This window comes from Alosa sapidissima, chromosome 7 (assembly GCF_018492685.1).
Source record: "Alosa sapidissima isolate fAloSap1 chromosome 7, fAloSap1.pri, whole genome shotgun sequence".
In the NCBI taxonomy this organism is placed as follows: Eukaryota; Metazoa; Chordata; class Actinopteri; order Clupeiformes; family Clupeidae; genus Alosa; species Alosa sapidissima.
The window spans coordinates 9,143,195-9,167,734 of NC_055963.1; the positions used below are offsets into that span (position 1 = coordinate 9,143,195).

Genomic DNA, 24,540 nt, shown 5'->3' on the forward strand with positions numbered 1-24,540 from the left:
TTGCATGGGCCTATTTGTTTGTCTTGCCACATGGAGACAACTAAGTGAACTAAATAGCCCTTGTTAAAAAGGCTATCTACTGCACATCTGCATCAGTGTGGCTGTTGAAAAAAAATCCTTGAAAGGGAAAGCTATTATCTTTTAGCTATTACCATAGTTTTTTTTAATTAATCCTTAATTAAGGAATTTCTTTTTTGGAATAAAATGGATATAGATTTAAGAAATCAAGTTCTAAAACGTTATTCAAGTCCATGAAAATGATTATTTCATGCAACAAATTCATGCACATGTTCTATATTTTCTCATGATTCAACCATTCAGTGCTTTCACTACCAATTATACTTCATGAACAGACTTGTTAAAACACTGGTAATTGATACTATCATGTCAGAGATAGTATTAACCTCAGGCCATCTGCTAACCAAATGATGTCATTTGAAACCCCTGTTATTTGGGTTTGTGTTTTGTTACTGCACATGCGATCACCACATGTCACAGCTTTTCTAACCACCAAAGCCTATTTGCCTGATTATGCTGCCATTTCAGAGGCTTTCAAGGAAACAAAAGACCACAGTGTACTCTCCTAAGCCTGTCCAAAAGAAGACAGATGCAAATGTCATGTAGCCTATGTGTTGTGTAATTATATGATGGTGACAAACTAGATGATTCTAAACAAATGACCACAATTCTTCTTTCCAAAGCCCACTGGAAGGGTATGGTGATGGATGCACATTTCATGTGTTCTGTGTTATGAAAAACACATATATTTCCCCATTATTTAATATACAGTGGTGTTTGTGGGGTTCAGAATATTTTATTAAAATATGTATATGACCTGTCTACACTGATATAGTTTTTGGTTTCTGACACAAGGGTTATTTTAAACTTTAGAAGTGCTTGGTTTCTCTTTAACACAGCTCAAACTAATTAATAAAATAAAATACTTTTTTTCTCCTTTGTCTCCTTACCTTTCCAAGTTTTAATGTAACAATAAATGTAACAATTTGTTTATATTTGAACTGTGAGGTCAATCAGAAAAAAGACTGACATCATTAGCATTCATTGGCAGACAGACAGGCCCATGCAGGCCCAGACCCAATCTCTGAGTGTGGGGCAGTGCATGAATGTAGTGTGGTGCCCTCTAGTGGTCATAAGGAGCTTTGATGGGCAGAATTAATATTTCTTAAGATTAGTAATGAGGCTTGCTCTATTCTGCCAGCTACTCATAAACAGTATGTTCATATGTTTCACAGTGCTTCTCTTTGTAAATGAGTCAAAATATACACAGAGAGAATGGAGAAGCAAATACCATTTTATTAAAACCCTGTCAAAACAGACTGAAAGAGGGCAACTCTTGCCATATGACATTCTCAAAACAAATCACAAAGCCATGCTCCTCCATACTTAATGTCTTAGTCACATATTTATTTATAATATGTTCTCCCTTTTCACTCTCTATTATTACATTACAAAGGAAAGGCAACTTTCTATTTTGTACAGATTTGGAAATAAAACAGTACAGTGTCAAGGACACTTGGTCAAAGACAACTCAGCTGAAGACAGAAATGGAATGGCTAATATTCTTTAGAATTCTAGAAAATACCCTCAGAGGTTGTTTTGATTTTTCTCCAGTGACCAAACCCCTGAAGTTGCAGCTGAATGCAAGCATACTGCAGTAAGCTGGGCAGCCCTTTAAAAACATAAATACACATAAGGTATGTGTGTCTATACGCAACCAGACACCGCAAAAAACAAATGAGAATCGACATCTTGCAGTGCTGCTGAGTTCCCTTTTTAAACTGCTCCCATGCCTGATTGCCACAGTGCAGGCAGGCAGATAAGACTGAATTAATAAGAGAAGACTAAAAATAACATTTACTGTTAGGCACAGGAAATCATTTAAAAAGATTTAAAGATTTAAATAAGCCTACAGTAAAGGAGAAGAGGTCATTTTTTGAAAGCCTGTTCATGAAGACAAAACAGATAGCAGGGATCCTTCCAATTCTTATTAAAAAAATCATTTTATGGTGTAAACTAGATTGCTATAAAAATGTACACTGGCAACTATAGCCAAAATGCTATACTAGTAATGCTAAATTATTAACCATATCCCAGAAATACTAGGACTTGACAGAATTCATCACATATGACAACATACTGATTATAACATTCAGAACCATGATTTGATGAAAATTGTAATCACATTGTTATGAAGCAATCACATTGTTATGAAATAATGTGAGCAACACATTCAACATAAGTAAAGCAGGTGTGTAAAGAACACAACCAAATAAGCTATAATGTGCAGAAATTAAAAGGCTATTGAAATCGGAGATAGAGGAGTATACGTGGGCATTAGTAGGCACAGTGGGCTTAACTTTAGAATGAAGATCTTCTGACATGAGTCTTTTCCAGTTCATGGCCGTAATCCCATAACAGAGAAGTCTACATCTTAAAAAGGCATTTCTGTTAACAAATGCAGAACAAAAATCTGCCCGGCAACAAAAGAGACAGAATTTACACTGACAGGAAAAGTTAGTTTCAAAATAAGGCAAGCTTATTGCATAGTACTTGGTACACAGTGTTACTGCTTCTTTAGTTCAGCGATGGCAGCCGCACCAGAATGGGTGCGGCACTGCTACAGGTCAGAGTGCTGAACACATTAGCACACGACAGCACGGACACACCTAGCGCTTCCATGGCAACACGGCTCAAAACAGAGCCTTTTTTTGAGAGCATCCCCTGATTATTGTATTTTTTTTTTCTGAATTAAGAACTTGATATGGACAGGATTGTCTTGAATGTGTTTTGTATGAAATGGCTGAATTGGCCTTCAACATTTCACATTACAGGTGACTGGGATGGGTGCCTACCAGATAGTCAGGTAGCCATAGCAGATCTCTTTACAGGTGATAGTGAACGGTTTATTAACAGTGACTGTAACTCTGATGTGTGTTGAGCTGCCAGTATGGTTCAGCTTACAATGCGTACACCAAACAAAGGTGAACACAAAAGAAGGACGTTCCGCACACCATCACTAGATGTTCTCTGCATGGGTGATTCACACCTGTCAAAGTCAATGTCAAAACATTATGCCAAAGGTGTCTTGCTTTGACTGACAATGACGGTGTCGTACTGTGTCGGACATTCTTTGTTTATGTTAACTGGCCCATAATGGCAACCCCAGAGGAGTGAATGGTGTGTGTGTGTGTGTGTGTGTGCGTGTCGCCATGCCATTGCACTGCAGGTGAGAAGGAGCCTGCAGCTGAAACACCATCTCGTCTGCCTTTAGCCTGTTGTAAGCCTCTGAAGCAGGAGATTCAATCTGTTCCCAAAGAGTTTCTTTATCATTCTTTTTTTAAAGCACCAACACTTGCATTTAGGAGTCAGTAAGACTCCTTTGAAGTCCTGTGAAAAAATAGAGATAAAGGTTTTGGATACTGAGTTGTGGAAGGTGGATATGGTTAGAGGCATCAGCTGCTGCTCGCGTCCTCATCTGTTTGACCCTTCTTTTCCTCCTCCTCCTCCTCCTCCTCCTCCTTCGGCGTCTCTGTGTCCGTCTCTGTCTGTCCACTTCCGTTTGGGTTCTCTCCCTCCGCGGTCGCTCCTTCCTGGGCACCATTTCTCTGTCCATCACTCTCTCCATTTCCCCCCCCGTCTTTTTCTCCCTCTTTCTCGACGTCTCTGTCTCCGTCTTTCTCCAGTTCGTCCTGGATGTCGTCGGTGTTCCCGGAGTCGCTGCTGGCTACAGAGCTGAACGAGGGAGAACTCCTGCAGCAGTGACAACGAACGCTACAGTTATACAGTAACACTGTGCAATCACACTGTATTGAAGTGAAGTGCTTCATTACATGGTTCACATGATAACTGACATTTCAAACAGATTTAATCTCTCTGGGGAAGAAAGTCTATAAATTAGATACTACTAAAACTCAATCTTGCTCTCTTTTCTTATCTTGTTTTCAATGGTTAAAGTTGACTGGTATTTAGCAGAGCGCTTTTATCCAAAGTGACATAGACTCGCCAAATGGAAGGTTTGGGAATCGCATCCCGGGCACCACTGCTCTAGCCTGGAAAATCCAGACCTTGGTAATCTAGAAAGATTAAGGGTCTGGCCACGAACAATGTAATGGCCCAACTCGAGGGGCGGCAACAAGCATGCATTCAAAAATCTCACTGCACACAATTGGATAACACTAGACATGTTTACTTAATGATTTCGGACTTCGACGCAGTCGGATAACACTACGACCAATATTTACTGTCCTCCAACATTGCAGCACTTTCTTAATCAGTTTAGTTGGTTCCCCGGGATTCAAGGGGGAAAAGTAACGTGCATCATTGCTCATTGCCAGAGTGTCTCACAGAGACAATTCCATTGTGCTCTCGCGAGAACTCTGGATTTCCAGGGTACCACTGCTCCACCTTGCCCATGGATAAAAGATGATTGACTATGCATGTGTAAGGTGGGGATCACATTGGCCAGCGGCAAGCGTAGCGTAACGCAACGCTCAGACCATAATAAATTCTATCTATCGTTCCTAAGCAACACAAACGGTTTGCCTAAACTGACAATTGAATACGCTAGCGTTGTGCTTTGAAAGTTGAACCGAGTTCAATGCTCAGCTTGGTCAACGCTAGCATAACGCTAGCGCTGCCACCGTTCCGCTGCCGAACCCTAGAGAACAATAGGAAACCTGCCGCTTGCCGCTGGTCAGTGTGATCCCCGCCTAAGTGTCTATTTAAATGTATGTCACAGCACATGACCGCACACATCTTGGTAGAAATGTAAATACAGGCCCCAGCCGTGGTGCAACTGGCTGGGGCACCTGCACCGTACACCGGTGACCCGGGTTCGATTCCCGCCCCGTGGTCCTTTCCGGATCCCACCCGACTCTCTCTCCCACTCACTTCCTGTCATTCTCTACTATCCTGTCAATTAAAGGCATAAAAGGCCAAAAAAATTTACTTAAAAAAATAAAAATAAATGTAAATACACCCCCCCCCCCCTGCAGAACCCCCAGTCCACCCTTGTCCACTGCACACACCTGCCGTTGGCCCCATTGGGCTCAGACCCCTTGATTAGTCTCCTGCATGTTTCCATCTGCACATCCAGCCCGCGCTTCATGCTGCACATCTCCATGTACTCGTGCAGGTGCCGATTCATATCGTTCTTGGCTGTGGCCAACTCCAGCTGAGGACGGACAGGGAATGGGATGGAGAGATGAGTGTTAGATGTATGTTAGATAATCTGTTCATCCTTTTATGGGTTCTTCAAATGTTGTAGTCATTTTGCACACAGTCATAGTATTTTAATGGTCAGAGCTGGCGTTCACTAGAACGGCAGAGTGCTGACAAGCACATGTGTGCTTACTTGGTAATGGCATTGTCTTAGCCACAGTTGCTATATCTCACTGTGTGGAGATTCACACTAATCCCACTAACTGTGTTGATGATGACAGGGACTCTTTGCAAACCATATCCTCTGAGACACCCATGCATTCACTCTAATATGGCAGAGTGGCTAGACTAGTGTTGTAGTAAGTACATGTACAGTACACTTAGTAATGGCAGTGTCTTCCTTATTAGTTAGTCTCTATATCTCACTGTGTGGAGATTCACATGTGCTAATCCCGCTTAATGCGTTTGTGATCACAGGGCATCTTTACAAACCACCATCTCCGAGACACCCATGCAGATACAACTGATAACTCTTGTTTGAATTGGCTTTCCATGCATGTTCCTGTGTGTCCTATTTCACAGCATGCCAGAAGACATTGTGTGCACATGCCTGCTTCTCATTAGCCTGGCTGAACCCAGACGAACCTGCTCATTTGGAAAGGATCCCATTGATGCCCCTTTCTGAACTTCCTGAGTGACCTAAAGAGCATATTCAAATTTGCTAACAGGTCTGTCTGGGTTCACCCAGGCTAGCTTCTCATGGGTTCTTGTGGGAGCTTAAAGAAAATGTGCCAGAATGCTCTACATGATCCTTATGACTCTCTGAGGACTGGACACATTAATTCAAGCACATCACCATATCGGATCACACTTCCAACATGGATGCACTAACAATAAAGGAGCTGCACTCACCTCAATCTGTCCAATGGTCTCATGGTATTCCTTCTCTCTGTCCTTGAACAGCGTTTCGGTCTCATCAATCAAACTGCCAAGGCTTGCATCAGTGGACACCTAGGAGAAAAAAAAAACACGTTGTTTAAAACCATAGAGCAAAGCTACTGTATGTTCTACCCATACAAATGCACTAGAGACCTCACAAACACAATATGGACTTTTAGTCAATTTCAGTGATCAGAAAAATACCATTTTAATCACTGGTATCAGTTAACCAGCGAAATGTCTGTGACAGGGAAGAGTTAGCCACTAGTCATGTCCATGGGGATCTATGATCTATGAAAAACAATATTGGCTTAATCGATAAATGGATGGCGCAATTTCCTGGAGTTCCTTTTCCTAAATAATATACCTAGTCTCTTATTAAGTCCCTTTAAGATAAATAATATACCTACTCTCTTAGTAATGTCCCTTTAAGGTAAATAATATACCTACTCTCTTAGTAATGTCCCTTTAAGGTAAACAATATACCTACTTTCTTTGTAACGTCCCTTTAAGGTAAATAATATACCTACTCTCTTAGTAACGTCTCACTTACTGTGTCTGGGGCGTCTCCATGACCATTGCAGGCCATAGCAGCGGCCGGGACAGGGGAGCTGTAGTTGCAGAAGTCATCCCACAGCAGCAGCGTATCCTCAGTCTCCTCCCAGGCCAGACTGTCGCAGTCGTCGTCAAATTCAAACGTCTCCCGCCTGGCAACAAAGGAATTATCTGAAACACTTCTGCATGTCAGAGAGAGGAACACGGAGAGATAGAGAGAATGGGAAGAAAAGGAGGAGAGGAGGAAGAGAGGAAATAACACACACACACACACACACACACAAAAGGTAAACAAATACAAAGGTTCTTTGACAGAGAGAGAGAGAGAGAGAGATTACAGGACAACAGAAAGGGAACAGGAAGACAGATCACCAAAGTATAGACACAAACACGAGACAGGGGACAGATACAAGGAAGTTTATATCCTTGTATCCTTTACCCTAAAGGGGTAAAAAGCACAGTAGAAGAGGGGTTTAGTAGATTAAGTGGCAAGGGCTAAGAGAGGTGGGGGAGGATTGGGATTGTGTGTGTGTGTGGGGGGGGGGGGGGCACCAACAAGGAGCACCCAAGAGCAACAGGGGCAAGGAAAAACTCCCTTACCAAGGAAGAAACCTTGGGCAGATCCACGGCTCAAGGGGCTAACCCAACTGCCAGGGGTCTTGGTGTGTGTGTTGGGGGGATGACAAGGGAGATGGGATAGTGTGCTGTGTATGTGGGGAGAGGGCAGTGTGCAATATGTGTGTTGGAGAAGCTTCCTCATGAGAATGTGCTGTTTATTGGGGGGGATATGTACAGATATGCAACAAATATCTACGCTGGTGGAGAGATTCTATGGAGTCAATGAAAATCTGATGTAAAATTCAGCACCAATGTTGCCAGTCATTGGTCAGCACCAAAATATGCAATTACCCCTCATGACCACATGATGGCACAACAATTCTACAATTGCACTACAGACAACTCATTGACCCCCTACAGACAGAGAGCAAACATTGTAGACAGTTACCTGTCTTGAGGGTATTGGAACAACTCGTGTGATAATGATTCAACTTTCATGTTTTAAACCAAGGAATTCTACAGAAATGCCAACACCAGACCCATAGTATGTTTATGATGTTCATGTTGTACTCTTTGTAATGCTAATGTAATGAAACACATGTGTGTGCAGAGTGTGGACTCACAACTGGTTGAGCATGCGTTTCATCTCGTCCGTGATGTTCAGGGAGCCAGGCACCTCCTCCTCAGGCAGAGGGACCTCCGGCTCCAGCTCAGGGACCTCCTCATCAGACCCAGGCTTGGGCTCCTTTCTCCTACATACCACAGCCCCCTGAAACACACACACAAAGACACACACACACACACACACACACACATACATACACACACACACAAAGACACACACACACACACACACATACACACACACATACACACACACACACATACACACACACATACATACACACACACATGCGCACACACACACACACACACACATGCGCACACACACACATACACACACGCGCACACACACACATACACACACACACACACACACACACACACACACACACACATACACATGCGCGCACACACACACATACATACACACACACACACACACAAAGACACACACAATGATTTGGAGAAGGATCACATGATTTTGCGATTTGCAATTGCGAAATTGTCTTGGATCTCACATAACTGCACTGAAACTGCCTATTGGTACTTACATAATGAATACAAGACGCACGCTTAAAAAAAACGCTGCAACAACATAACATCCATGGAATCTTTGCCAACGTGACTGATGCTTATAATTAGAGTACATTCTTTAGTTATCAATCCATTTTGAAGCGTAAGGCAGCATTACCAAATAATATGGGCAATTCCACGGAAAATTGACTTTTTGTCACATCCATAACGCCAGTGAAATGCCTTGGCATTTGTATGATGTGAATGATAATTCATTTTTTGTGCATTTTTTCTCATGTACATTCTTCAGCCAAAATTAGCAAATGCTCAAATTTCATGTTATCATTCACATCACATACCATCACATTTTATTGGCATTATGGATGTTACAAAAAACTTGATTTTCCATGGAATTGCCCGATAATAAAAAAGTCCTTTTCTCAAGGACCCTCCAATCATGCCACACAGAGGTGCATTGCTCAAACTGAACACTGTCTGGCACAACTGTCTACTTGTAGAGCTATGACTATCCCTTCTTAGTAACTTGTCATGCACCCTTCAGTGATTTGGTTCGGGACCCGTCCCTTGCCTCTCTGAATAGACCCTTTCAACTACACAAATAAACGTGCATTCCTAAGGCATTCTGGATGCCACAGAAAAAAAAAAAAAAAAATGAGCTAATGGTAACTTGGGGACAAACTAACAAACAAACAAACATTTTTGTTTATTTGACATTTTGTAGAGCACTATGCTCAAGTCTGATTCTGCACTATACTGAGTATCTCCAGTGGTTTTGAACTGGTCTGTGGTCAGTGTACCTTGCTCTGGTCAGGAGGGGCCCTGGTGGGGCCGACGTGGAACATCCTGGTCATGTCCTGGGAATTCCTCTGCTGGGCCACGTCACACAGCTTAGCGGTGATGTCGATGCGTCTGCAGATGTCCATGTCCACCTTCATCGCCTTCTCCTGGATTTTAGTGTCCAGGTCGGACATTTGCTATTAAAAAAATGAAGGAAAAGGAACGCATGTTAGACGAGAACTGATGGGGTTACACCACTGTAAATCAAAGTGTTCCTAAAATAGTCTTACAGTAAGAAGCCACAACAGTCAGCATAATCAGTGGGATGTTCTTATGGTAGCCCATTTCACAATCAGGACAGGTACTGTGGAACCACAGGAGATGAAGTCTGCTACAGCTAAGGGTCTGAAGAAGAACCTCTGAAGCATTGTGCTCTTTAGCGGTTCTTACACAAGAAGAGAGAAAGTCCTGATTGCAAAAAAAAAAAAAAAAAAAAATAGATAAATAAATGACTTCAAATAAATGGGCAAATGAAAGGGACATTGTCTGTAGCCACTGCCCATGCTATGAACAGACTGTACCTCACAGACTGAAGCAATGGCATCAGCAGGACACAAAGCAGCAGGTGAAACCACTTCAAACACTGTGTCTGCCATTACAGCACTGTTTGAAAAGCCCTCAGCACTCATCACAAGCCGGATTAGCTCAGTTGTGGGTCCTTTGAAACAGCATCATGAGGTGAGATGTCTCGGCCACACACACACACGCACAAACAAACCATCGCATTATGTCTCACTGGGAGACATAATGTACGAGCACATGAAGCCTTTAGTGTGGGGAGGTGGGGTGTTCTGCTCGCTAATGTGGAACAGGATTCAGAAATGCTCAAGGTCACGTGACCCGTGTGGTGTCTGTCAGTGATGGAGGGGAAAAACACGTGCTTTTGAGCAGACACCAGGCAGATAGATGGCTATGAAACATCATCATTTCCCATGGGTGTAGGAACACCCTTGCTCGGGGGCCATCACATCTGTACAGTAGACTGTGGATGTATGCGTCTCCATTGTGCAAGGGTGTATACTGTGAACTGGTCCACACTAGTTTTGCATGTCATTTTGGGTGGGGGGTTGTCAAATGAGTCGAGGCACTGTTGACGTCTTACTTTCAGCTCGACGATTCTCCTGGCGACCTCTACTGGACTTAAACGGGTGGCCCTAGCGAGCCATAACTTTCGCTGTGGAAGATCCTTTAGCATGAGTGACAACAAATAGACCACATATACACACACATCATGCACACACACAGCCATGATGGGTCAAAGTTCACAGTTTCACTAAAACAGGTGGAACAGCACTAGAAGCTCTTTGTCACTTTGTGTCAAGCTGCTACGGCTCAAACTGCGGTGACTAGACAGATGGCTTTTCTTCAGAGGCCCAGGCCCCACAGGGAGCCGTAAAGAGTTAAACACTCATCAGGGCGTGGCTGGAGAAGGATAGCTATTCAGCCGAGGGGTCAGTGTAGTCCCTTTCTCTTGACTCTGTAACTCTGTTCACGGCAACACTGCCCAGGCATTCCTGCTCCGGCTCATAAACCAGGGAGCGGCTGGTCCACAGCTGTGCTTTACGATGGAGAGAAAGCGAGGAGCCAAGTCCACTGACCACAAGTGAACAATAAGCATGTGTGCAGACCTTGACTACTGGGTCATTTTGCTGTTCATTTGTTTATCGCTAATCTTCCCTCGTTGATGCTAAAATGCGCCTCAGGCCATCAAACAAGAGGCGGCGTGTTATTCCTAGCAAACAACGTCACCGTTTCCAGATAACCGTACATCTGCATGTGAGTTATTTTGCATGTGAAATGGATGCTCTTGGACAAACATTTCAAGCATTCCTGAGTCCCTCTGAGGGAGCGGTGAAACCCTATGCGTGCGCTCGTGCTGATGCAGAGAAAAGATAGAGGGGGAGGTAGAGAGAGAGAGAGAGAGAGAGAGAGAGAGAGAGAGAGAGAGAGAGAGAGAGAGAGAGAGAGAGAGAGAGAGAGATAGAGAGGGGAAGAGAGAGGGGGGGAGGGAGGGAGAGAGAGAAAGAGAGAGGGAGAGAGAAAGGGAGAGGAAGGGAGAGAGGGAGAGAGGGGGGGGGGAGGGAGGGAGAGAGAGAGAAAAAGAGGGAGAGAGAGAGAGAGGGAGAGGAAGGGAGAGAGAGGGAGAGAGAGAGAGGGAGAAAGAGAGAGAGAGGAAGAGAGAGAGAGAGAGAGAGAGAGACCAATAAAGCCTGGTCATGGAGGAATATAGAAGGAGGATACTCACATCTGTCATGAGGCTCTTGAAGACCACCAGCTCCGATTTAAGATGCTCAACCTTCTCGGTGAGCTCCGTCTGGATGGAGTCCGACTCATGGGCATTCTGTGGGAGAGTGGGAGATGCAGAGCATTAATGGGGGGAGGGCATTTGAGGACAAATCATCAAAAGGAAAAAAAGGCCAATTTATCTTCTTTATCTTTATCTTCATTCTTCTTTGGAAAGTCATCTGCATCATCAAGAGTGTAGCCCCCACTCATTCATAATATCCTAGCTATCCTCTATAAAAAAGCATTTTGCTTAATTGTTTCTATTTGATTTTCATTTACCTAAATGTCAAACATTACTTCTTTTACCTCATATGAACTTGTAGCATCTATAGTAAGACCCCTGTCACCACTCGGCACCATTGACCCCATTTCCGTGTGGACATTGGACAGCTATGCGCCATAAATAAAACTGGCCACTTCCTTAAACGCAACCCAGGAATGCGATGTCGTTTAGCAGCCACTCAAAACCGCTTCTTACAGTCCTGCTGACCCAGAGGCTGATAAGGGGGCTACAGTAAAGTGCATTGATCCACAGTCAGCAGCAGCTCTAATGGCCGATTCAGACCGTCGACGTGGCGTGTGCATTCCGCCTGTGTTCCGTCTCTGCTGCGTCGCGTTTTATGTGAGCATTCATACCAGAAACGTCTCTGGTGCACTGCTGCTGTGGCCAGTCCCAGTGGCCATTAAAAACATCTCTTCACGGCCTCTTTTGAATAAACAAATATTTGTTTATTCAACACGCTTGTGTGTCAAGTGAAAAATAGGCGCCGGTCCTATTTCTAGCAAGCGCATGTTTTCAGCGCAGCTCGAGCTGTTGAACTGTCACTCAGGCAGTGTGGCACGCTGCTCTAACCTGTTAACATGGCCAACGAAATGAAAAGACAGGTTAACGCAGCTGACACACTGGAGGCAGAGAGGCTGCCTGCCATTGATACTTTAGGCCATGATGCTTTAGTGAGGGTCAATAAGTATATATACTCTTTTGATGCCGTGAGGGAAATTTGGTCTCTGCATTTATCCCAATTCGTGAATTAGTGAAACACACACAGCACACAGTGAGGTGAAGCACACACTAATCCCGATGCAGTGAGCTGCCTGCATCAACAGCGGCGCTCGGGGAGCAGTGAGGGGTTAGGTGCCTTGCTCAAGGGCACTTCAGCCTACTGGTCGGGGTTCGAGCCGGCAACCCTCCGGTTACAGGTCCGAAGTGCTAACCAGTAGGCCACGGCTTCCCACAGGGGTTAGGTGCCTTGCTCAAGGGCACTTCAGCCGTGCCTACTGGTCGGGTTTCGAACCGGCAACCCTCATAATATGTGGGTGTGCGAGCACCTCACACCTTGCAAGGTAAACTGGTTTGCATATAATGTTCATATAATGTCGCTTTGGAAAAAAGTACCTGGAATATACCATAACCATAAACTGAATTTAAGTCACATTTCTTTTTAACTACCATGTAAAAGAAGATTGATTGTTCATGTTGGTCACATGAATTTGCGTCCAGAGTGTGGGCGGTTATCGGTTTTGGGGTTAGGTACAAATATTTGTTTATTCAAATGTGTTATAAATATTATATTCAAAAGTGTTGTAAATATGTTGCACAGGTCAAAACTAATGGGGTTATAAGAGGATGTGGTCTGTGGAATATGAGCAATATGCAAAGCAACATAACTGGATTCAAATGAGATTGATGAGAGGAGAATGAATGTGTGACAGAAGAATAGTCACTGAGAGATATATGGACGGAGAGATGGATGGCCTCACCTCCTGCAAAGTCTCCACCATAGACTCCATCTGCTGTCGTTTGGACAACTCTTCCTCCCATCTGTGAAGACACAGAGAGAGAGAGAGAGAGAGAGAGAGAGAGAGAGAGAGAGACAGAGAGAGTCATTAAACATACAATAAAACATTGCTCTCAAAAATGTGAACATCTGATTAAAGATTTTGCATTAATCATTCATTTCACACATATCTGTCTCAAAAACTTTGTGTTGTAACTGTTTAGTTCCTGTAGCATCTTTTCAGACAATTTCGGTGAATTTCTCTCTTGTGGCTCTCTCCAGACCACATTTCAGAGTGTATCAGTGAGCTAGTGTATCAGTGAGCTAGTGTATACCTGGAAACAGATCAGAGTGCAATGAAACAAATGAGGCAGCTTAGAATGACAAGGGACCAGGGCACAAACAGTCCTTCTCTTCCTTACTGTGAATGGAAAACACAAGGCCTTACTCGCGATTGCCATGGCAGCGTAAGAACACAACAAACCACGTCAACAACTTCATAAAACTGAAGGGGTCTCGGCATCTCTGAGCCACTACTCAGTTCAATTAATTTGAGTCGTTCTCTTTTGTCTGGTGTTGTCAGGCTGAAGGTCATGCTGCGCTAGACTCCATGTTCTTGTGGCAGTGGTGGTGGCAAGGTTCTTAACTGCGACAGTGATTTAACATGAGCTTCACTGTTGTGTAATCAAGGAAAAGGCATCTTTCTCAGTGTGCTCCTGACTACGTCAGGCAAGATCCATCCTGGCAACAACCACATGGGTGGGATGGTGAGGTCACTTCCTATAAAGAAGTAATACATCACTTCCTTTTCATGGTGGCAGACATCAGTAGGCTAGCAGCAGCAATACATACTGAACTGGCAGAATCAGGACGGCTAGCTTTCCCACAGTTGGCAAGGCAGATCGGCTATATTTAATTTCATTCAGCAAAAGTGAATTTTGACTCAGTGCCCAGATTTTGCCTTGGGTGCCTACAGTATGCCCCATTTCAATAAGCTGCAGTGTGTTATCAACAAATGTAAAAGACAAAAATGAATAAAATCATACAATGGTCTTCTTAGAGGACTCTTAAGGACTCAACTCGGTCAAAGCCCCAACCTGTGGTCTCTGCAGCAGACACAATTTTTTGCCCAGTAGGGGTCTGGTCTGTCTGCTCCAGTGAAAGACTAGGAGCAGTCACTGGTGACGGGTTCACCCTCACTGCTCTGCTAAGCTTATTACTGGAAGATCTCTATCTATTCATTTCTCTCGTGCACCATAGGATTACAACTGGTCTCTGGTCAGTCTTGGGGAGCCTGCGTGTTTGTGGGGATGGATTGTTAAAGCCCACTAGGACCAGACTTGCCAAGTACACCAATAAGCAAGTGCTGACAGGGGGTCATTTATAAAGGACTGTTAGCTACGTTAGCGTTCCTCTTGGTAGATTAAGAGGTATCCACTGTGAAGCAAAAGCATTGTTAGCTAATGATTTGCAAAATGCTGGGGAGACTGATATAGAAGGTACACAATTTATCTTTAGTATGGAAATCAGATCAAAGGGTATAATAAAACAAATCAGCTATGCTGAAGTCCGATCAAGACTTTTGGTTTCATGTTGACAAAGCTATCCATTTTAGAGTTTACATAGATTACAAGGTTTATATCCCTATGATAGAGATGTCAGGCATTTGAATCCTTATAGAGATAGCGAGAGATAGTGAGGGAGAGAAAGAGAGAGGGGGAGAGAGAGAGAGAGAGAGAGTACGAGAGAGAGAGAGAGAGAGAGAGAGAGTACGAGAGAGAGAGAGAGAGAGAGAGAGAGAGAGAGATAGAGATAGAGATAGAGATAGAGATAGAGATAGAGATAGAGATAGAGATAGAGAGAGAGAGGCATGAGGTGGACATGTGTGTTGTGTGAACGGGGGGGTGTGGGGGCTGGGACTCCCTCTTCCTCCCCGGATCAGGATCAGTGGAGCTGACTGGACAGCCTCTCAAGGTCAGAAGGACGTGATGTGACTCCTCTCATTTTCCCCTACAACACGGACACCACGTTACAGGGCAGGAATGCTCAAAACAGCAGCTCCATCTAATTAGGAATGTAAATAGCTTTTAGAGATCACTCTGTCAAAATATTGGTAGAGTATGAAAAAATACTTAAATATGTGAAAATGTGTTAACTCCTTTTAGTCCCTCTTACACGAAAAGATCCACTTAGGAATACAGAGGCTATTGGGTTCATATGCCATGATGTAAGAAAAGACGGTATCCTTCTCACCACATCCTCTCCTCATGTCCTATTCTACTTAAGTCACTTCACAATGCTTGGGGGAGGGGAGGCTTACAGAAATGATCCCTTACATCCTGAAAAGCCATTCAAAGAACTCCTAGAACATTCTGCTGTGCCTGAGACCACCTGCGTCTTTTCAGACACACATCCACTGTGTTTGGGGGGGGGGGGGGCAGATAAATGAGCGTCCTGTACATTACAACACAATGCTCCTTAGACCTGGCTTGTGTACAAAGGCTACCTGGGCTATTGGAATTGCCCCTTGTGTGGAAACTAGAGCAACCTGTACAGGATCCCTGGGGAGTCGGGTAACAGAGATCACAGGCGCTAAAAAGCACAGGAATGTTGGGTAAATACGAGCAGCTCAGTCACAGATACGGTCATAATCACAGATAGCTGCCTAGCACTGACATGCCTGGACTGTTGCTGTTGTTGTTGTTTGCACTCAAGGTCATCACCATACCAGCTGAGTCAAAGTTAGCATGTAGCGTATGACCAGATGGCACAAAAGCCCTATCCTCAGTCATTGGACACTGAGTAGGTGGAAAATGCATGCAATGAGCAAATGCAGTGCGTAACAGTTCTTTGTTAAGTTCGGCTTCCCATGACTAAGTGTTCAGGGCCTTGACTGTGTGACTAAGGCTTGTAAACGGGCAGAGAGGTTACTGGAAATGCAGGCAAAATCCATCACTCCGGTGCTACGGCGTCAATCAGTCTGCAAACATGTTTGGCATATTAGATCATGATCCTTAACAACGATGGGTGTGTGAGAACACGCACACACACGCGCAAGTCCATGATTGTGTGGATACATCAGTATATGAAGATGGATGCTTTAAACACACCATATAAACCACTCCTGTGTATCTCAAATGAGACAAGGCAGTGACAGAAGACTGAGCCGCTCTGAAACATCAACTATTCATTATGGCCTCACATCAGAACAGCCGCTCGCTGACTGAAAGCCGCATTCATGACAGCAGAGAGCTAATGGAGGGCCATTGGAAACAAAACAAACGCTCTGCAAATGAACAGCCCACAAAGTCAAACACTTGAGCTTGTCATGCTTTCGAGAGGCTTCATATATATGAGCGCAGCACATTAGAGAGCTGTGAGCAAGCGTGTGTTTGCTGCTGCTGCACACCTGCATGCTGGGGCACACCCTCGACGGTTGGGATTCATAACCCTAATGACTGTGAGTGCCCACAAAGCATTCTAAATTAGGGAGAGTGAGTGTGGGTGTACAGTATTATTGGACAAAGAATGAAGGCTGACAACACAGATCTGGTAATTATCCACACAATCCTTGGCTTGGCAGTAGTGCCTCTCAAAAGAACTACAATATCAAAAGGTCGGAGCATGACAGAGAGGACCTGTTATAACTGCTTTTATATGGCATTAATTGTTACATTTTTTCATGTCAATTATGCTTTACACTCTTTATACAAAAAGCAGAGCACTGCTTTTTGAGGTACTTACCAACATATAGCAATTTCCATAAAGCAAACATAATAGCACATTTTTGTAAAGAAAATATGAAAGTTGGAAATAGTGCTACTTTCCATTTCTATGACTGAGCTCACAAAAACAACTTTATTTATTTGGTAAGTTCAGACATTCCTTTTACTGGAAGATAAATGAAACAGAGTTGCTGATGAAATCATTCCCTCAGCATAGATCACCCAGGACAAGCCAAAACCAAGAAGCTCTAAAAACCCCTTTGGTATTAAAAAAAGACCATTTGGCTTCTCTGAAATAATCCCCTTCAGCGAGACTGCTTTCAGGCAGAACCAGAGAGGGATGTTTACTGAAAGCAGAAGAGGGGAGACAGTAAATTACACTGCGTTGACCCACGGAGACGCCTCTACGCACTGTCTGTCAAAGGACCTCAGTCTTAACACATACTGCCCCCACATACTTAATCCCATTCAGACTGCACTCCCCAGCCTGTCTCAGCTGGAAATATACGATGGAGCATACGATCCTGACAGGTTTGGTGCCTGGGACTCACTGGCTAGTAATTCACACAAAGGACAGACACAACACAGTTGCAACCTTAGAAGGACATGGCAAGGCATCTTCGGGTGTTGTGGGAGAGTGTAACAGGCCACTTGGCTTCGATTAAAGGCCTCCAAAAACAACTATTCCACACTGGAACATACAACAACACAAACAAGTGGTGTGCATCCTCCAAAGGGAAGGAAGTTCAAAACACAGCTCAATAAAAACACCATTTCAGCCCAAAGGCAGTGGCCAAGGCCATGCTGCAGATCCTTTGGTATTCCTTCTCTTACTTGCTCTCTCTTTCTCTCTCTCTCTCTCTCTCTCTCTCTCTGTTGCATACACAGACACGGACACGGACACGGACACGGACACGGACACGGACACGGACACGGACACACACACTCTGCCTCCTGATCGATGGAAGGCAAGGAAAACAAAGCTCTGTCGTCTGATGCTGTTGCTTGCATACTGATGTAGACTCCCTGACATAGACTACAGAGCTGTTAGGTATTTTATGTACGATATACAACTAGCAAAAACACCACTGGGCGTAGCAAAGATGTCCTCTAAGTATTGCATGCAAAAATCATATGGCTACACACCATACTACTTATTTCTGTTTTTCATTACATACTGTGTACACCTGAAAAAACAATATTTAACTGGTTTCTGTCATGTATCAGTAGAATACCTCTCTGAACAGTCTATTTTCAGCTGTGTTTATGTTTGGTAATGACGAAGCAATTACAGGTTGTGACTATGAATGTCAGTAACGGTTTTCACAACCTTTATGCTGTAAACAGCTTGTTTTGGAACCACCCATCCCAGTGGCTGTGAGGCAGTGCCGACACCATGCCACATCACGCCAGATGTCCGCAGATGTGTGGCGGCTCCTATCTGAGACCCATGCAAATGCCTCTCTGTCTTTGCTCCATATCTCACTCTGATGGGCAGGAAACGCAGGAACAGACACACTGCAATCACATTAAGACAGGCCTGTTTGTGACTGTGTGTCAGCCAGGACAATACAGCGAGCAGCATCAGATAGATTGTGGCCAGAATAGCTATCTATATTTGAACAACTCTGCCATGTCTGGCTTTATCTATGTATCTTGTGTGATGACATAGGTTGTGGGTAAATATAAGACAAAAAGAAATTCCCATGAAATTCTTTCTTTGCTGACCTTTAAGATTCATTCCGTAATGATGACTGCTTTGCATACTGTAGCCGAAAGCATACCTCCACACTTCATTTCCATATGGTCACAGACCAGTCTAACATCCGTGTCTGCCGTGACCCAGTTTCAACAGAGAGAGCCGAGCTAAATCATGAGAGGATGGGCGGAAGAGGACTCAGGCCGCATGTCATTGATCTCCCAGATACGGGTCAATGATTTTATACTACAGCCCTCCTGTGGGCCAGGCACTGCCCTGGTCCATTAGACTGCTGCTGTTGCTGCCGCATATGTGTTTCCTGAGATGCCCGATGCGAGAGCCCTGGCAGGATGGCTGATCGATATTCAGACATGCAACAGCACAGGGTCCTTCGCCACGCACACTCAGACACCACTATAGCCTGGCAAAGGGCCAGCTCCGAATGGAGGCATATTCCTCACCAACTCATGTGCACAAACGGCTAGGCACATTAGCACGCATAGACATGGCATAGCAAATCCCAAATGATCAAGATTCTTTGATTGGCTGTTTCTGTGTTTCAACATCATGGGATTGATTGCAGGAGAGCACATATAGGACTACTAATTAAACATCAGAACTAAAAATTGCTTTGGATAAAAGTATGTGGTAAGTAAATGAATGTGAATGTATTACCATAACGTACATACAGTGTGACCTTAGTGGGAGGTTTGTGTTTTTAGCGAAAATGGCAACCATGTGGCCCAAAAAATACAATGGATGAAAAAGAAATGAACATAAGGAACCAAAAATATTTCCCACAGCGGCATCATCATTAAAATGACATGCCAGTGTTTATTCCGGTCACATACGTCTGTCAGTGATTTGTGTAAGGGCTGTTCACCAAGGTGAGGAATGCCTTGTGTGTGAGAACCTGTTGGACGTGCCTGACATTTATTGAAAGGGCAGCAAACTGTGCAGTGTGAACTAGCTGCACAGAGGCCAAGGGATGTTAAGGGTGGACTAGTCAGATCTCGCTCACCCTCCCCTCCTCCTCCTCCCCTTCACAAACACTGCAGGCTCTGTTTGGCCACTGAAGAGTAAACATGTGTGTGTGTGTGTGTGCACTTTTCCGATCATCCATCCTTCATCCAAAACACACACACCGACTGAAACACGTGGACTCTGTCTCACACACACAGTTAGTGACACTGTGAATTTAGTCGCTAAAATTCTTTCAAAATCTCTTTATAAATGCGACACTAGTCATACATCTAAGATGAATAAAATGCCTTATGCATTCGTTTCATTAATTAAAACATTAAACATTTTGTTTTTAAATTATAATGAGAAAAACATTTATTTGGAAACTCCACTCACAGAGACTTACCAGATCATCTGTTGATATTTAACTTGTGAAGTATGTGAAATGGTTGTGTGTACAATTACTGAATATCACCTTAACCGAATCCAACCCCTAACCTTACCCTTAGCTGTATATTAAGGTTAACATAGTGTCAACAGATAGTTTGTTGATAATATGAGCACCTGCAGATAGCCTGTGGCCAGACTGTAAAGTGCATGCTGGGAAATGCGTTAAGTGTGACTTGGAAATGCATTTGGTGCAGTTGGGCTACACTGATACTTTCTCAGCTGAAAGCTAATTGGATTTATTGCATAATGCATATGCTACTCTAACTGTCCATAAAATGAATAGAGGTTGTCCAAAACTGCACGCATGGCTGGAGAGTATTGAGTTAAGTCAACCATGTGCACACTGATTGGATAATTGTTAGATAATCAAGAGAGAGAGAGAGAGAGAGAGAGAGAGAGAAAATAAATGATGTCTTCACAAAATTTAGACAATGTGTGTGTGTGCATGAAAACAAACCTGAACTGCTATCTTATCAAAACGCTGAAAAAGACTTAACTGAATGTCAACACACTTTTGAAACATCCCTCAAACCTACTCAAACCTACACCAGCACGATAAAGAATAATCAACAGTGATTGGACGATGACAAAAGCAATGTCATAAAGAAGCAAGATGATTTTAATAATCTAATCAAAAAAACGTCTTGCTTCCTTTGGAAACAGACAGCCATGATAAACTTCACATACAAAAAAACACCACAGACTTTGTGTCAACAACCTTTTTGTTTGTGGTTCATGAGTCCACATGAATTCCCCGAATCATGAAGACGCTTACAAAATGTGCTCTCGGAACCACCAAATAAGGCCATGAAATCATGACGGCCGGAGATGGAGGGGAGGGGTGGAGGGGGGTCATGATGTCAGCTGCCTCCATGAATCATATCAGAGACCGACTGAATGGCTTTGTATGCTTCTTTGAATGCTGGTTAGCCTATGGGGGATGCACAGTGACCCAGAGGGACCAGCTGGGTCTCTACCCAGGCTATCACAGAGGGTCCCATGGGCTACTCATTCTTTCCCTGCCCTCAGACAGGCTACTACTGGTCCAGGACAGGGTGCCCTCCTAGTGACTAGTGAGTTAAACATCTCACTCCTCCTCCCACAAGGGATTACCTCATAAGGCTGCTGGTTTTGCTGCCGACTCACACACAGCTTCACGCTCGGACACACACACACAAACACACACGCACAGAGAAAACACAAACACACCACACACACACAGAGAGAAGACATGAGCTGACTGCCAAGCCTTTCCAAATTCCTCCACTCTCTCCCCCCAATCACGCAGCCTGCATAAGGAATGTTGTGGCTCTTTTATCATGGGTCAGCGGATGAACAGGGGCCACTTGGGTGACAAGATCATGTCCAAAAAGTGTGCACTGTTTGGCCTGAAACAAAGACTCGGGCATCCAATACAGTAGTACCCTGCTCCAGAGGAGGAGGGAAAAAGAGCGTTGAGAGACTTTGATTACAAGTGAAATACTGTGTGCAGTAAACCATGCTATCAAGAGAATGAATGGCCTTGTGAGACTATGGCTTATGATATATGGCATGAACTCAATCTAATTTCCATATGGCCAAGGGAAACATACATTCATAAGGAAACAAAATCAATCCACACACTGATGAAATCCGGCCTGTCGTTAGTGGAGGCAAGCCGATTAAAACGACTTCTGGCGCTCTGTTGTCAAAACAGCAGATGAGAAGAGGCTTGATGGCCATTGCAAAAAACAAGGTGTGTACTGTACATCAGACATCAGAAACTCCAAATCTTAAAGTCAGTATGCATCACGCCTGTGAGCCCCCTTTGAGAGCTTAACAGGCCGGACAAAGCATTCCAGACAGCTTAGCAAAATCAGGGAAAGAAGAACGGATGAACACACACACACACACACACACACACACTCCCACTCATATCCCACAGGCCAGATAAGTTGGGCTGTGTGACTCCTGTGGGTTTATGCACACTATCCATCCAAGAGCATTACGAGACCTCAGATCATTCTGGAACAGTCGTAACATTCAGCTCAGTGTAATTGCACTTCAACTCAGTTGTTCCCATTGAGAAGCAAGACTCTCTTTATAATCAAGGCAAAAGCATCGCGTGTGAAAATCAGGCCAACCCTGTCTTTCGGTCTACCCAAAACAGCAACAACATAAGTATAGCTCATCTTAATGGCAACATGAATGGAGGGCAGGTCAGGCTGTTATAACTGCGGTCTGATCCTTTGCCAAAGAATGTGAACTTAATAGTTTTGCGTTGCTGGGAAACGTAACTAGATGACATTCCAAATTCCAAACCTATCACATCAAGACAAGGATACAAGGATACAAGGATACAAGGAAGTTTATTGTCACATGCATATAGTTACTGGAAGTAAGAAATGCAGTGAAATTATGTCTGGTGTCAGCCTATTTGTGCATTAATGGGGGGGGGGGGTAAAAAGTGCAGTAGAAGAGGGGTTTAGTAGATTAAGTAGCAAGGGCTGCATAAAAAAGGTGGGGGAGGATTGGGATTGGGTGGGGGGCACCAACAAGGAGCACCCAAGACACTCCCAGTGCTAACTTTCACTTCTGTATAAGGTATACTTTCCATCATCAATCAATACAATACACTACGTGTAGCTCTCGACAGGTCCTTGCATGAACCCGACTCAAGTGCTCTGGAAGGTTCAGCTTCCAGCTGAGCGTGGGTCATTTAAAAGGATGAGCGTCTGGCAGGCAGCGGTGTCTGAGTCTGGCTTCTTTGGGCAAGGTGCCAGCTGCCACTTTGCCACTGGGCTCACTGCTCATTACTGCTGCTGCTGGTGCTGGTGGTGCCCACCCAATCTGAGAACAGCTGAGGATCCTTCCTCACCACACAGCCATGCCAGCCAATGAGATCTACAGAAAAGGCAAAGAGGAAAATAGGACCGTCCAGACTGGGTCAGCTCGGCTCAGCTCTCATGCACAACACAGAGCCTCTCTCACACACACGTATGCACACACACACACACACACACACACACACACACGCACACACACACACAATCCCACAGACACACACACACAGCCTCATGGCTTCAGGCCCAGACAAGAGGAGAACACCAGAGCTCATTGGGAGGATCAGTGGACTGATGAACTGAGGTGATACTGGTCTCCTGGTTAATCCCAACACTTTGGAGGACGCAGAATGAGTGTGCATTTCCTGAAGGCTTTGTTAGTGTAGGGACAGAGGTGCTGGCAACCAGGGAAAGATGGGGTTTGTTAAAAACATCCGCTACAGCATCACAACAAGGACATTTGGATAGCCCTGTGTGTGTGTGTGTGTGTGTGTGTGTGTGTGTGTGTGTGTGTGTGTGTGTGTGTGTGTGTGTGTGTGTGTGTGTGTGTGAGTGAGTGAGTGAGAGAGAGAGAGAGAGAAAAGCAGAGTGAGTGAGTTCAAAACACTTCAGTTTCTTGGTGATGGTGTTCCATTAATGCTTCAGGGAGACTGGGCTCTGATGAATCGCTACGCTACTGGTCTTTTCACTGTATCCCTACTCTTCATATCCTGCAGCTCAGCTATTATAGGTCCTGAAGAATCAGAGGATATGATGAATACTTGAGCCTTCAGGACACTGTGGGGGAGGGAAGCTGCTACAACCCCGATGAGAGTTTGGACTTTCTGGAAATGAATAGCAGGATGTGGGGAGTGCTTAAGTTATTCAGTTCTCTGCCCAGAGCCTTAACAACAAGGACAAGTTGGGAAATTTCCAGAGAGATGAAGAACAGAAAAGCTTTCTCTAGGATTTCTAACAGTATTGTGAGAGCTGTCACATTAAGGTGATAGTGATAGATAAGCACCTTTATAAGTCCTTTACGAAGATACCTTTAGTCTCGCTTGTGACGAACAGGGTTTTTACACATATCTACTAGTAAAACATAACTTCTCTTAATTTGCTGTAGGAAAGTGGCAGGTTTTGTTCAAATGGCAATTAGGTTGATATGGAACTGATGTCTTTGGTTGGAGATATGGATCCAGAGACATTGTAGAGCTAAAACAGGCTTGTTGTTTCTGATACAATTCCATTGTCTGGTAAATAATCCAATAATTTCTACAACTTTTTTAATATAAAGAGGGGTTCTTTCTGTACAAAGCAAAGCTGTGACAGAGTAAAGAAAAGTGAGTTCTTAAATTAAGTTTCACAGGACATAGGGTGTGAAAGTGAGGAACCTTCTCTCCTCTAAAGTCAAGAGCTCAGTAGTTTAATTAAATTATAAAATGATTGATTACGGAAATGCCCCTTTTGGTGGACATTTGAGCTTTCCAACATCTAGCCTACTGAATGCAAGAGAGTGAAGGCTTTGACAGATGTCAGAGCTTTCTTTTGATTTTTCCAGACAAAGACAAACAGACTACAACTGAATTAAAACAGCATTAAGGATATTG

General features: G+C 44.0%; 1 protein-coding gene across 3 annotated transcripts in view; it reads right to left on the minus strand.

Moving 5' to 3' along the window:
* The window catches only part of iffo2a (intermediate filament family orphan 2a), a 32,095-nt gene that overhangs the window by 6,045 nt on the left and 1,510 nt on the right, over window positions 1-24,540 (minus strand). The window contains exons 2-9 of one of the 3 annotated variants that reach the window (XR_006032733.1): window positions 13,276-13,336; window positions 11,474-11,569; window positions 9,189-9,365; window positions 7,857-8,002; window positions 6,674-6,857; window positions 6,094-6,192; window positions 5,049-5,194; window positions 2,288-3,771 (exon numbers count right to left, since the gene is read on the minus strand). Coding sequence is in view for 2 of the 3 variants with exons in the window: in XM_042097364.1 (XP_041953298.1) it covers window positions 3,474-3,771; window positions 5,049-5,194; window positions 6,094-6,192; window positions 6,674-6,857; window positions 7,857-8,002; window positions 9,189-9,365; window positions 11,474-11,569; window positions 13,276-13,336 (1,207 nt within the window). In the remaining variant the exon portion in view is untranslated. Of the gene's footprint in view, window positions 1-1,291; window positions 3,772-5,048; window positions 5,195-6,093; window positions 6,193-6,673; window positions 6,858-7,856; window positions 8,003-9,188; window positions 9,366-11,473; window positions 11,570-13,275; window positions 13,337-24,540 lie in introns of those variants that run through there. The other 2 variants (XM_042097366.1, XM_042097364.1) reach the window with 2 other exon arrangements.